This window comes from Paramisgurnus dabryanus, chromosome 4 (genome assembly GCF_030506205.2).
Source record: "Paramisgurnus dabryanus chromosome 4, PD_genome_1.1, whole genome shotgun sequence".
Lineage (NCBI taxonomy): Eukaryota > Metazoa > Chordata > Actinopteri > Cypriniformes > Cobitidae > Paramisgurnus > Paramisgurnus dabryanus.
Window position 1 is genome coordinate 8,994,976 of NC_133340.1, and position 13,912 is coordinate 9,008,887.

The following is a 13,912-nucleotide window of genomic DNA, read 5'->3' on the forward strand; positions in this document are numbered from 1 at the left end:
TAACAGGCAAAATGACGCGTATCAAATCAATACGGGACGCGATTTGTCCCGTATTTTACATACACTCTTAAAACGAATGTGTTAAATTGAGACATCTTTCTTATAAGGACAACACATCTAGTGTTTTATTTTACATGAACTCAAAATCAATACGAAATAACACATAATGTGTTGAATAGTTTAATACAAAACAATGTGTTAAAATTAACACACCCAGGGGCGGTTTCCCGGACCAGGATTAGCTTAATACTGGACTAGGCCTTAGTTTAATTAGGAAATATAACTTGTTTTAACAAACATGCCTTACTAAAAACATTACCTGTGTGCATTTTGAGGTAAAACAAAGGGCACTGATGTATTTTAAGATATGTCAGTGCAAGTTATTTTCCATTTGGAGAGCTCTTAAAAGTGTTTAAGTCTAGGACTAGTCTAATCCCTGTCCGGGAAACCGCCCCCCAGTGTTGTTACAAACATAACACATTATTGATGTGTTAAATTGTGACAAGTGACAAGAATTACACTTATAAAAAAAGTATGTCTGACATGCTCCAATAGTCATCTCTAGTCCTTTCATTCATTTCAGAAAGCCTCTATAGTCTATTTTCCTTATAGTTTCAGATAAGCTTAAGCTTCTTATTGCAAAGCAGTTGGGGAGTTTTTGAATAAATCAAGTCCAAGTGAATGACATCAGAGGAGCGCAAGAAAAATTCGAGACAGCTATGAACTTGACAGAGAACCTTCCTGCGCTGCGCTTCGTCCATTAATTGTATATAGCAGGAAAAGTTAAGTCTTCTCAGCGTGAGAAATACAAGGTGTGGTGTGTGACCATGTGAACTGACTGAAATGCGTGTGTGACTCGAGTATTTTTTCCCCAATACTATTTTGAGTATCAAAGCATTTGTTTAATCTATAATTACTAAATTATGGATCTGTTAATTTAATAAGTTAATAAAAATATGGTTCACATCTCACAAGTTCAATCTCCAAAGCTTATTTTTTGTGGTGGTGGTTGAGGAGATTCTCCCTTTTATATGTAAAGCGCTTTGAGTGTTGCAGAAAAGCGCTAAATAAGTGTAACAAATTATTATTATTATTATTATTATTATTATTATTACTTTGTTGCCCATTTATTGTCATAGCTGTGTATTCAATATGACCATAGTTGTGATATTGAGAGACTGAGTGCATCTGTTCACACTGATTTCAATAGTTTCAGATAAGCTATTGTATCTGAAAAAAAGTAGCACCTAAAAAAAAAGTAGCACCTAAGTCTGGGACAGCTTAAAAGAAGTCGAGAGGACTCCTAACTCCCTAAGACCTATTCACAAAGGATCTTAAAATGCTTTAGGTGCTGTTGGACTTTAATTGTCCTGCATGTTCTTTGAATGAGGAGAATAGACACGTAACTCAAATCAAATTATTTTTAATAAGTATCTCAAATGAAATATTACAGAGCTCTGGGTCAACGTTGTCCCTGTCTTTACACAACACCAATGCAGAGACAGATCCCCCGAGGAGCGGTTGATCTGATCTGCCTCTCCCTCTGACCCAAAATATATATATGTGCAGTTGGGTGGGGGCCTGTTCGATGGAAAGTTTTACTTCTTTCTTAAAGGTTCACCAGACCCGTTCGATGGAAAGTTGTACTTCTGTTTTAGAAGTTCATCCTGTTATAAATAGCTATGACCGTTATTTCACCCTGCCCCGACATCCTGTTTTTCTCCCCAGGTGTCTCTGCAAAGCAAAAGTTAAAAAACACACACACATACATACATACCGAAAAAACTCCAAGCCTGCTAAATTTGCACATGACATTTAAAAGTCAACTATCAAAACCCATATACAATGGAATCATATCTCTAAGTCTGCTAGACTATTCTAACTTTAGTACTATATGCTAAAGGTTAATACTCAAAGCTATTCTTAAAATCTTTATGATTAAAGGCAATGCAATCGTTAATAATGCAATAATAAAATCATGATTATTCAAAGCACGGTTAATATTCATATTTCAAGGATATGCGGATGTGGGAATGTTCTAATTTTCCTTCATTCCCCCTTTTGATCTCCTTTACAGGAGATCAACCTCTGACTCCTCCTCCTTTGGTTCTTCTTCGTTTAGCCCTACTGCTCCCAGCAGTGGCATCTGATACGGTGGAGGATCCTTCCCCTCCACCGTCTTCACGATCCACCTGTTACACAAAGATCTGATACATGGAATACAACAACACCCGCAGGTTACAAGTATCGCCGCGGCCACTGCGATGGACATTAATAATGAAGTGATCAGCGCACTGTATTGCCCAAACCATTTTGTCATCCAGCTATTGAATGGGTTATCGATTCCTGAATTTTTGTCAGATTAGTTATTTGTTTATTTATTTTAAACAGGCACTACCGCAAATATATGATTTCTTGTAAATCTTATCTCTGCTTGAAAATATTTTAAGAAGATAGATACAAACCTTATACAATATACATTATCTTCGTGCACCTCTTATTATTAAACCTTATAGATTATCATAAAAGAACTGTGAAATATTTGGTGAACATGTATTATAAACGTCCTGTAAAATATAGCAAAAGTTTATCCTCCACACACTCAAATATAACCAAAACATAGTAAATATTCCTCTAAAACTGTCAATTAGTAAAAATGTAAAATATCCCAGAAATAAAAGAATTATGAAACATTTGTAAAAATATAGATGAAGGCTGTAAAATATAGTCAAACTGGATGTGAAATAATTTCAAAACACACACGTTAAAAGTAAAACTGTCAAACACAACTCTATAGCAAAAGAATCTATGTTAATTCAAAATAATTGTAAAATATCTTCAAAATGTCCTTGTAAAAGAATCTATAAAAAATGCAAAACGATGTTATGATGTCTCCGAAAATACCCCTGAAAGAATATATGTCATCAAAATATTTTCAACAATGCTCACAAAAGGATATATTAAAATGTAAGTCCTTTGAAAATCATAAAATATTGTAAAATGGAAAACCCTTAAAAAATCACAATATGTAGAAAAATGTAAAATTTTTGAAATGCTCAAAAACAGTCACGTGTAAAATACTTGAAACTCATGAAAATGATCAAATGTAACACCTTTAAAAACCACCAAAAATAGTAAATTGTAAAATACTTGGAAGTTGTAAAATATTGAAATGTGAAATCTTAAAATCTGAAAATAGAAAAGTGTCAAATATTTGAAAATCATGAAATAGAAAAACGTAAAATATTTAAAAACTCTCAAAATGGAAAAATGGAAAATATCTGAAAAATATCAAAATAAAAATGTAAAATATTTAAAAATCGTAAAATGATAACATGTAAAATATTTGAAAAATAGTAAAATACTTCACAATCCCAATCTCCCTTTTTTCACTTATTATTCCCTTACATACACAGTAATGATTATTTCTGTGTTTTGGACCTCTTCTTTGATTAAATCCCTTACTTTTTCCCACTCTAGTCTGTCCAAACCACACCCAATCCTAGGTATAGCCAACTTTTTTACCCTTTGTTCTTCACAGTGTTTTTTGAGTTCATGTTCTGGACTGTTTAATAAGTCCCCCTTTAGTTCTTTGTGTGTTACTTTTGTGTTCTTTTGAGAAATGTCAACCTGCTGTTGTTCCCCTGTGTTGGATTCCCCCTTTTGGTCCTGCAGTTCCTGCAGGTCCAATCTTACCATATCCCGTAGGAGCACCCAATCCGCCAATTGAGTGATTTCTGCATCTGGAGAGATGTGCATGAGAGATGGTTTTCTGTTTGGAAAAACTTGAAACAATATCATTCAGTTTGGTTAATTATGTTCTGTGATCAAGATTTTTATTTGTTCAGGGTGCACTGGGTTGAACGGACCAGGAAATGAACGACCCGTCAGAAGTTCAAATGGTTTAAATGAGGTCATGCGGTTAAGATTCATACGTTTAACTTTTCCCTGTCATTTAGGATGGTATACGGTCCCGAAACGGAAACGCAATCCCAGTGCACTCTCAACCTTTTGTAAATCCGCATTCTTAAAATGTGTACCGTTGTCTGAGCGATTTATTCGCAGAAAACCGTAACACGGAATTTATTGGTTAATCAAACACTTAATCACCGAAATCGAATCTTCCTTCCCCGTGGGCCACTCCTTTGGCCAACCTGAAAACACATTCATGAAAACTAAAAGATAACGTTTACCTTCCACTCTCTCCCCCAGGTCTGTGTAATCGATAACCACTTCCTCACCAGGTCCCCGTGGCGGGAAGACTCCTGCGGCACATTTCACTCCAGCACGTACATTGTGTATGGAGCACACCCTGCAGTTAGCGATAAATTCTTTAACTGTAGCAGCCAGGTATTGGTGCCACCACTGGTTAAGATTGGAAATGGTTTGTTTGATTCCAACATGTTAGGGGGTGTGTGCTTGAGTGATAAGGGGTTTTATCATACTAGGTGGAATAACTAGTTTACGTCAGGTCCCACCCAGCCATTGTCTAAATGTACCGCCCCTTTGTGAAGCCACATAGATTTTTCCTCAGGTGAGGCTTTGTGTTGTTCTACTGCTATGTCTGGGTCAGGTAAAATGTTATTGGTACCTTCCTGTTCCGCATCTTGTAACACCATTTGTGTAATGTACCCTGCACCTTGCTTTGCCGCCATGTCGGCTATCCGGTTACCCTGTGCCGCATCTGAGTTACTGTTATCATGACCTTTACATTTTATGATTGCCACCTGCTTGGGTTTCAAAATAGCTGTTGCTAATGCTATGATGTCTTCCTGATGTTTAATAGGTTTGTTGTTAGCTGCCATAAAACCACATCTTTTCCACTTAGGCAATTCTGTTACAACTGCACCCACTGCATAGGTAGAGTCACTAAAAAGGTTAACTATGTTTCCTTCTCCCCACACCAGAGCCTTTGTCATTGCCACAATTTCTGCTCTCTGAACTGACTGATGTCCCTGTAAAGGTTCTTCTATCAATATCTCAATGTCTTCCTCTGGCAGTGCTGCAATACCTATCCCTGACCTCAGTGTTCCACTCGAATCTCTGAAACAACATCCATCTGAAAACACCATAACTCCCTGCGGAATAATGTGTGTCAACAAATCTGGTCTAATTTTCTCTTCCCTTTCCACGGTCATACAACAGTCATGGGGTTCTCCTTCTGTCCAATATGAGGCCATGTTTATGCCCTCATGCGTGAAAACCAAATTTGGTTGTGCGAGACAGTTTTCCAACTTTCTTTGTCTCAGAGTGGAAAATGTAAATGATGACGAATTCACAAAAGCTACCACAGATTGTCCGGTGAGTACGGTCAAACAATGTTTCTCACATGCTCTGCAAGGGGTAAACAGAAGAAAGCATTAGCGAGATAGATGCAAGTATACCATGATTGATTTTGAGTGATTTCATTCAGAGAAGTGTATGGGTTTGGAACAGGTAAAGTTGGAGTTTTCATGATTTGATTGATTGTTCTCAAATCATGTGCCATTCTGAATTTTCCTGTGTTTTGTCTTTCCACAGGCAGAATGGGTGTGTTTCAATTGGAATCAGCATATTCTAAAACCCCTGCGGTTAACAAACCTTCAATGGTATCTTTGATACCTTCCTCTGCCTTTGGTTTGTGCTTATATTGAGGCCTCCAAATTGGATCATCACATGTCAGCTCGAACGAAATTTCTGGGTAATTTTTACAAAACCCTACATCTGTGGGACTCTGAGTCCATAACTGGTCGGGCAAACTTTTCAACATTGTTTCAGCATCTTCATGATCACTTTTCTCCCTACCATGCCATCTTGTGAGCCATTCGTGTTCCAACACTACAGTGTCTTTTGTTTCCTGTGTGATCAAATAATACCCTGAGCTAGATGAATATTTTACACCAGGAAGTTGGGTTTCCCTCCAATCTGTTAAGTGTATTCCCTTCTTTACCATTAGTCCTAGATCCTTAGCTTGGTGTTGGGGGTGTACTAACAATGATATATGGGGTGATGCCTCTGCCCTCATTTTGTACCATTGTTCCTGTTCGGGGGTAAGTTCTACAATACCTGCCACTCCCTCTTTGCCTATCAATCTTCCTGCCCCAAAAATTTCCCACTGTTCTCCTGCAATGTTATCAAATTGTTCTTGGTACCAGTACTCTTGTGTTCTATCATAAAACAGAGTGACATGCAGTGGATCTATTAGCTGGGTGTATGGCGCTAATGACAATATCCAAGGTTCCCATTGAGAGTACAGATCGTTCAGGGTGTTACCTGTGTCCCCCAGAAGCACCCTCCCCAGTAAATGTCAGCTCCCTGTGGAGAGGTGTTTGCAGAAAGTAACCATTGTCCATGTGTTCTCATTGTGGACATGATGGAACAGTTCATGGTGATACCATTTTTCACAGTTACTATAATCCCCTCCGGGCTGCATAGGATTTCAGCTCCAAGTTTCACTAGCAAGTCTCTTCCCAACAAATTTGTCGGTGAGGAATATGACAGCAGAAAAGAGTGAGTCAGTGATTGTTTTTTCATGCACTGCACTGTGAGTTCTTTGGAGAATGGCAGTCTAGTTATAGCCCCGGAAAACCCCCTTACTTCAGTGGTTTCGTCTGAAATAAGATTTTTTGGAAGTTCAAAGTTCAGTGTGGAGTATGTTGCCCCAGTATCCACCAGGAATTCAACAGGACGTGTGTTTACCTCCAAAGTCAGCAAGGGTTCCACCCTGACCCTGCTGAGGTCGTTCCGTGGGCTGTCTCAGTACCACTCCCTTTCCCCTCCAGTGGACAAAGGGTACTGCGAGTGTGGTCGTGGTGCTTTTTCCACGTTAGGGGCCATGTGTGGGTTATGGCCTCTGCCCCGAGACGGTCTCTGTTGGGCTCCGAGTTCAGGTTGCCGACAATCACGGACGAAGTGTCCCGGACGACCACAACGGAAACACCCTTCCTGATACTGCACTCTTCCCCTCCCCCTATTGTAATCCCCACCCCTACCTCTATTGGAGTAATACATTGGTCTTTGGGTGGTTCTCTCCCATATAACATTTGATGGGTCAACTTCCTGTTCTTTGTTATATCTTGGAGGGGCTTTCATCTCCTGAACTACCATTTGTATATCCTTCTTTTTCCCTTTTTCTTCATTTAATTTAGATCTTGCTTCCTGCAACTGTAATTTTAGCAACTGTTTTTTCAATTCCTCTACTTCCCCTACCTTTTCTTTTTCTTTTTCGTTCGCCCTAGACATGTGATGAAGGAAATGTCGTTCCCAAACCTCACATAAAGCACCTGGTAAGTCGGGGTTGGCTTTTATTTCATCCTGTACAGATTTAGGAGTCCCTTCCAATACAGCAGCTCTGAACATCTGTTCCTGTATTCTATCTGAATGTGGATGAGCCCCTGTTTGCTCTTCCCACTCTCCTTTGCATCGACTCAGATATGCTGCTGCTGTTTCTTCCCCTTTTGGAGAAAATTTTATATTGTAAAGGGTGCCTGCTGGCGCTGGGTACAGCTTTCGCAGTGCCTTTCCCCAATCTGATGCAACTCGACAGTATGGATAGTCATCATATAATCCTACCGTTCCTGCCTCTCGCTCAATTTCCGTAATCTGTCCTACGGTCAGTACCTGTCCCAATAATGCTCTAAGGTCTCCGATCGCCAACGTATGCCCTTGTGTCAAAGTTATTACCTTCCCTATCCATTTACCCCCACCACTCGTGATATGAGGTAGCTTTGCAAGGATAGCTCCCATGTCTGTGAATGACCATGGTTTGTATTCTACCTTTCCACTTGTCTCCACTAGGGGGCAGATATTAGGTACCCTACGAATGAGATGTAGTTCCCTACATTCCTGTTCATCTTCTTCCTGTTCTTTCTTTGGTGTCTGTATACTGTAGTTATATCTGCTCTCCTCTTTCATCCTCTTACCCACCTTCATTTCTCCTCTGATTTCAACTGGATATGTTCCCTGTTCTTCAACCTGTATCTGACTCCCAGTCTCGTCCACTGTTATAAATCTGCTTCTCAATGTTTCTCCTGGGGTGTTTTTGGCTGAAATGTCTTTTCCTGTACTACGCTGTTCCATTGTTCCCTTATTTCTTTCTCCAGCGCTGCTTTCACCTGTTCTGCCTGCACAGCCAGCTCTTTATATTGTCTCATCAGCTCAGCTCTCTCTCTCTCTTTCTCCTTAGCTTCGCATCTCTTCATTTCCTCTCATGTTTCTTCTTACACAAAAACCCTACTTCCTGTACATTCTTTCTCAGAAAGTTGAAGTTTGCATCTGCTTCCTGTATTCTAACTTCTTTTCAGACTTAACTTTTTTGTCTTCATATCCTTTCGTTTGCTTCCAATCCTCATATATTTCTTTAAATTTCTGAATTTTTTGAGCCTTTCTCTTTCTTCTAACCCGCTCAAAAGCTGTTCTACGGCTGCCTCCCATTGCTCTTTAAGAGTCTTCATGTTATCTTCCACTAAAATATGTCTTACCCTGAATATCTCGTTTATTCTTCCTCTCAATGTTATTTGCTGTCAGTCCTTCTGTAAATACACAAAAATTCTCACAAAATTATTTTCTGTGTTTTCTTAGTCAAACGAACAACAATCACCTCTTCCTATTAAAATTAAAGTTCACTTTAATACTATAGCCAGACAAGAAAATTCAGTATTGTTACTTCTTCTTGAAATGAAAATGTAATAGTATTCAACTCTTGCTTGATGATGGTTAAAAAGGATTCAAGATGTTGTCAAAACTTAAATCAAATTTAATCTGGCAATATGTAACTGCTGTCAGAATTCAAACTACATTCACTATATAAAACTTGTCAAATTAGAAATTTAAAATCTCAAAACTGTAATGATATTTAGGACATATTAAAAAACAACATCTATCAAAGTTAAAAAATGTAACAATATGTCATACTGGTTAAAGTTAAAAATAAAATTTATCAAAATTAAAATGTAAGAATATGCAATGCTGGTTAAAGTAAAAAACAAAATTTATCCAAAAAAAAAAAAAAAAAAAAAAATTTAATAATATGTAATACTTGTTAAAATTAGAAACTACACATAAGCTTTGCCAAAATTAAAAATGTAAGGGCCTTCAATACTGTACTTGTCAAAATTGAAAATAAAGTTTACATCAATAACATTTATTTCTTATCACTCGTTCAAATGTCAATTTCCATAAAACAACCAGCACTTCTCAAATCTCTTGCTGATCTCACTAATTTTCTAACGTTTTCCTGAAAGTTACAATATTCTTATTACGGCTCGAAACAATGCATCCAATACGCGTCTCAATCAATTCACAGGCACCATATGCTTTTATGATAACCACGGCTTAGTTTCAGACAAAGTCGGCTGAGTTTTATTAAACCCTGGTCCACTACTGCAATCGAAACTATTAAATATCAGTAATCGTTTGAATCTCTCTACTTCTAAACTTTTCGTCTAGTATCTCTCTCGGACTGGGTTTATTTCTCTTCGTACGCCTTTTCCGGCTTTGACAATCTATAACATATAACTTCTTTCAGTTGTATTTTCTTCAAAATGAAAGTAAAACTACCAGCCCGTCACGGAAAGGAAGCAGAATGAGAGCACAGCTTCTAAAGTGAAACTAAATTACGCTCCGAGCTGAGAAGTTCACAGTTTTCTCTTCCTTACTCTTAAATCTTGTTAGAAATGAAACAATCTCTTCTTGTAATCAATTCACCGAGAACAATTATCCATTTCAATTTATTTTGAAATCAAGTATAAAGAAACTACTCTTTCTTCCCGAATCACACCCCGGAATGAAATAAGAAAATGGACATCCACACTAAAATACAATAAACATAAAATATACTGCAGAAACGTCTACTCCTTTAAACATGAAATAACACTAGACAACTCCGGAGAATCACACATTCACATCAATAAAACAAAATAAAAACTGGATCCGTCTACGCTTGTACCGTGTAAATGAAATGATACTAAACAAAATCCCCCAAATACACACAATAGTAAAATACAATATACACAGGATATAAAATATGCTTTTCTACAAATTGAGTTAAAATTTGCTGACAGTAAATTGCAACCACAATAAAATTTTTAAAGACGGAATCCGACGGCTTTTTAAAACTAGAAATTTTATTCCAACTGCACTTACAGTAAAACGATTAGTAATTGAACACATAAAAACTGAATTACGATTTTACTTATAATAAATCTGACTCAAAATAAAATGTCTTCGTAAAAATAGAAAATTGAATCAGAATTTAAGATATACAATTAAGTAAAAATCAATGACAATAAAATTGAATAAGAAAAATAGAAAATTTAATTAAAACCTAAGATATAAGATTAAGTAAAAACTTGTTAATAGGAAAAATAGAAAATTGAATAAAAATGTACCAATCGTGGAATTGAATAATAGCAAAAATATTTCGTAAAAAGATAACACTGAATTGCAATTCACTGGCAGCAAAAATCAATAAAAATATTTATCCAAAGAAGAAGTTGAATTAAAATATACTCACATTAAAGCTGATAATATACCGGTAGCAAACAGCGCAAATAAACAGCACATTTAAAAATAAGCAGCCATTTCGTATAATCTTCAGCAAGTTTCAAATTCCTATTCTTTAGCATAACTTAACAATATTGCTTACAATAAAACTTTTTCAAATAGGCCTACCAATATTCTCTTCGTATTTTCGACTATTTCGTGGCTTTCTTACCACTTTCGCTTTCTCTTTATGCGGTCCAACCGCTGCGTTGCCCGTGGTCCCTGACCACTTTCTCGGGTATGAAACCCACTTCAATCTCTATGTATCGCGGTCCAACCGCTCTGTCCCAGAACACTAAATCCTATTCTACTGTATTCTATTCCCGCGGTCCAACCGCAACGTGTTCCCAGAACACTTAGTCTTATTCTACTGTATTCTATTCCCGCGGTCCAACCGCAACGTGTTCCCAGAACACTAAGTCTTATTCTACTGTATTCTATTCCCGCGGTCCAACCGCAACGTGTTCCCAGAACACTAAGTCCTATTCTACTGTATTTTATTCCCGCGGTCCAACCGCAACGTGTTCCCAGAACACTAAGTCCTATTCTACTGTATTTTATTCCCGCGGTCCAACCGCAACGTGTTCCCAGAACACTATCCTAATCTAATGTAATTTTATCCTGCGGAAACAATAAAAACCGCTACGTGTTCCCGGAACACGCGTCCAATTTTACTACGCTAAAAAACGTGGTACGTGACCACGTCCGGATCCCGGATCCTCAGTTTCTGGAATGAACCATTTTCCAGGGAATTTAAACCCGGAGGTTAAGGACACTCGTCAGTGCCGGGTTTCCAACTCTGCGTTCTCCGCGTTCCAAACGCGCCTGGTCCCGGACCAGTTATTAATTCCTTGTATTGTTTTTTTTTTTTTTTTTCTTATTTTTCTTTTATTTTACTATTTTTCTTTTATTTTATTTTAATCGTATTATTGTTACTTCCCTTTTTATTTAATTGACACATTTAATAGTTCATTTGAGATATACAATTTAGATAAAAATGACAATAATCATTGTATCATTAATTATTCTTCACGACATTTAAATAAAGCAGAATTTTGATATAACAGGTATCTGCTTACCTTTCCTATTTTGCGCAAGTGGAATGTCGAGAAGAAAAATCAATGATGTCCAGTCCTCCTCATCACGTCGATGGGGTCACCAATTGTTGGACTTTAATTGTCCTGCATGTTCTTTGAATGAGGAGAATAGACACGTAACTCAAATCAAATTATTTTTAATAAGTATCTCAAATGAAATATTACAGAGCTCTGGGTCAACGTTGTCCCTGTCTTTACACAACACCAATGCAGAGACAGATCCCCCGAGGAGCGGTTGATCTGATCTGCCTCTCCCTCTGACCCAAAATATATATATGTGCAGTTGGGTGGGGGCCTGTTCGATGGAAAGTTTTACTTCTTTCTTAAAGGTTCACCAGACCCGTTCGATGGAAAGTTGTACTTCTGTTTTAGAAGTTCATCCTGTTATAAATAGCTATGACCGTTATTTCACCCTGCCCCGACATCCTGTTTTTCTCCCCAGGTGTCTCTGCAAAGCAAAAGTTAAAAAACACACACACATACATACATACCGAAAAAACTCCAAGCCTGCTAAATTTGCACATGACATTTAAAAGTCAACTATCAAAACCCATATACAATGGAATCATATCTCTAAGTCTGCTAGACTATTCTAACTTTAGTACTATATGCTAAAGGTTAATACTCAAAGCTATTCTTAAAATCTTTATGATTAAAGGCAATGCAATCGTTAATAATGCAATAATAAAATCATGATTATTCAAAGCACGGTTAATATTCATATTTCAAGGATATGCGGATGTGGGAATGTTCTAATTTTCCTTCAGTGCTGATCCTCCTTAACATGGACAGTTTCACCAACTCAAAAGCATTGCACATACTTAAAAGCACACTTTAATGTAAGCATATTGTTTATAACATTTGTTTCATAATTCATTACATTCATGGCAAGCAGGAAGTTTTTTAGAATTACATGAAACAATAATGAAATTAAATATTTAATATATTATAGGCACACCTGTTGCCATGCTAGTCTGTTTAAAGGCTGCAATCTCAACCCTCTACCGCGATTGTAATGTCTCGCATTCGTCCGGGGTCCGCGACATAAGCGGGAATGTTGCATTGATCTGCAACAAATCCTCTCCCCAGTGATGCGTTCAATGTTAATATTTTTATGAAAACAAAAAAACAAAAAAACACATTTAAGTTATGATATACCACCACTGCCACGTACGACATCGGGACTGTGGTCACCGTAGCCCCGACGTGTGTGGCCCCCCGCGCTGCGGCAGCTAGGCGTGTACTTCCTCCATGCACACTAACGTTGGTTGAAAGCTATACAGGATGTTGTATATGATGAACAAGCAGTTACTCTTCAGGTGCTTTGAGGCTAGCAAGTGCAAAGGTAGAAACTAGATCACTACTCACTAAATAAGGAGTGAATCAAAATGTAGCGTGAGGGGCTCAAAAGACCCTAATATGTACTTATTCCTCGACTACGCCACCCTGGGATCTACCCATGGGAAATACCAATTTAAATTAAACAGGTTCAGTGTGTACCAAATAAAAAGGAACAGAGACAGATTTCTTATTTTAGTGTTGAATTTTATTAACCTCCTCAACACATCCAAAACCAGTTAAAATATAAACCTTTATTATTAGTACCTTATTTTATTTAAGACTGCAACATGAATCATTAAAAGGATACCAACTGTTACAATTACCAATTAACACCAGACATTCCAATGGATACAAAGGAAGACTGACGAGCCACGGGTGCAGGCCCACTTTAACCCCAAAAGGTTCACCCAAAATAGTGCCTGTAAAGAAAAACACATCAACACACACACGCACACGCACGCACACACACACACACACACACACGCAAAGTGCCGCACACCGTAAATTCACAAAATTCACACAGCATGCAGTGTAAATCGTAGCACAGATTCCACCATCAAAGGACCAACACCCACAATCCAACCAGTGCTCCCAGATGATCCACTGGAAAGGAACAAATACACAAAATCAGTTGGTTATCACACAGTAAAATCTCTGCAAACAGTCCCCCTATAGTCTTTTTAACAATCAGCTAACGTAAACACAGCATCCATACAACGTGATGGAGGCCTTAAATAAAGAAAACCAAACAAACATTAAATCACAAAACCCAAAAATAAAGGGTAAAGAAGGACAGCAGTGACCAAATGCAGTTCCTAAAAAAATAAAACAAAATAAAACATTAGAACTGCATAATCACATAATATTACTAAAAACACACGTTTAGCATTATTTATTAAATAAAACCCTACGAACCCCTCCGTTTAACCAGGCCTGCACAATACCATACTCAA

At 37.6% G+C, this 13,912-nt stretch overlaps 1 protein-coding gene across 1 annotated transcript; it reads right to left on the reverse strand.

Moving 5' to 3' along the window:
- Nucleotides 1-1,407: 1,407 nt before the first annotated feature.
- LOC135787938 (uncharacterized) lies at nt 1,408-12,374 on the reverse strand. Its single transcript, XM_073814247.1, has 2 exons — nt 11,601-12,374; nt 1,408-8,510 (listed from the first exon to the last, which is right to left on the reverse strand). Exon 2 carries the CDS (start codon nt 8,056-8,058, stop codon nt 6,736-6,738), a length of 1,323 nt encoding a protein of 440 aa, XP_073670348.1. The 5' UTR covers nt 8,059-8,510; nt 11,601-12,374; the 3' UTR covers nt 1,408-6,735.
- Between the last annotated feature and the right edge of the window lie 1,538 nt (nt 12,375-13,912).

Bases quoted from the DNA above. Each gene is read 5' to 3' on its own strand.
- LOC135787938 (XM_073814247.1), bottom strand. From the start codon at position 8,058: ATGGAACAGCGTAGTACAGGAAAAGACATTTCAGCCAAAAACACCCCA.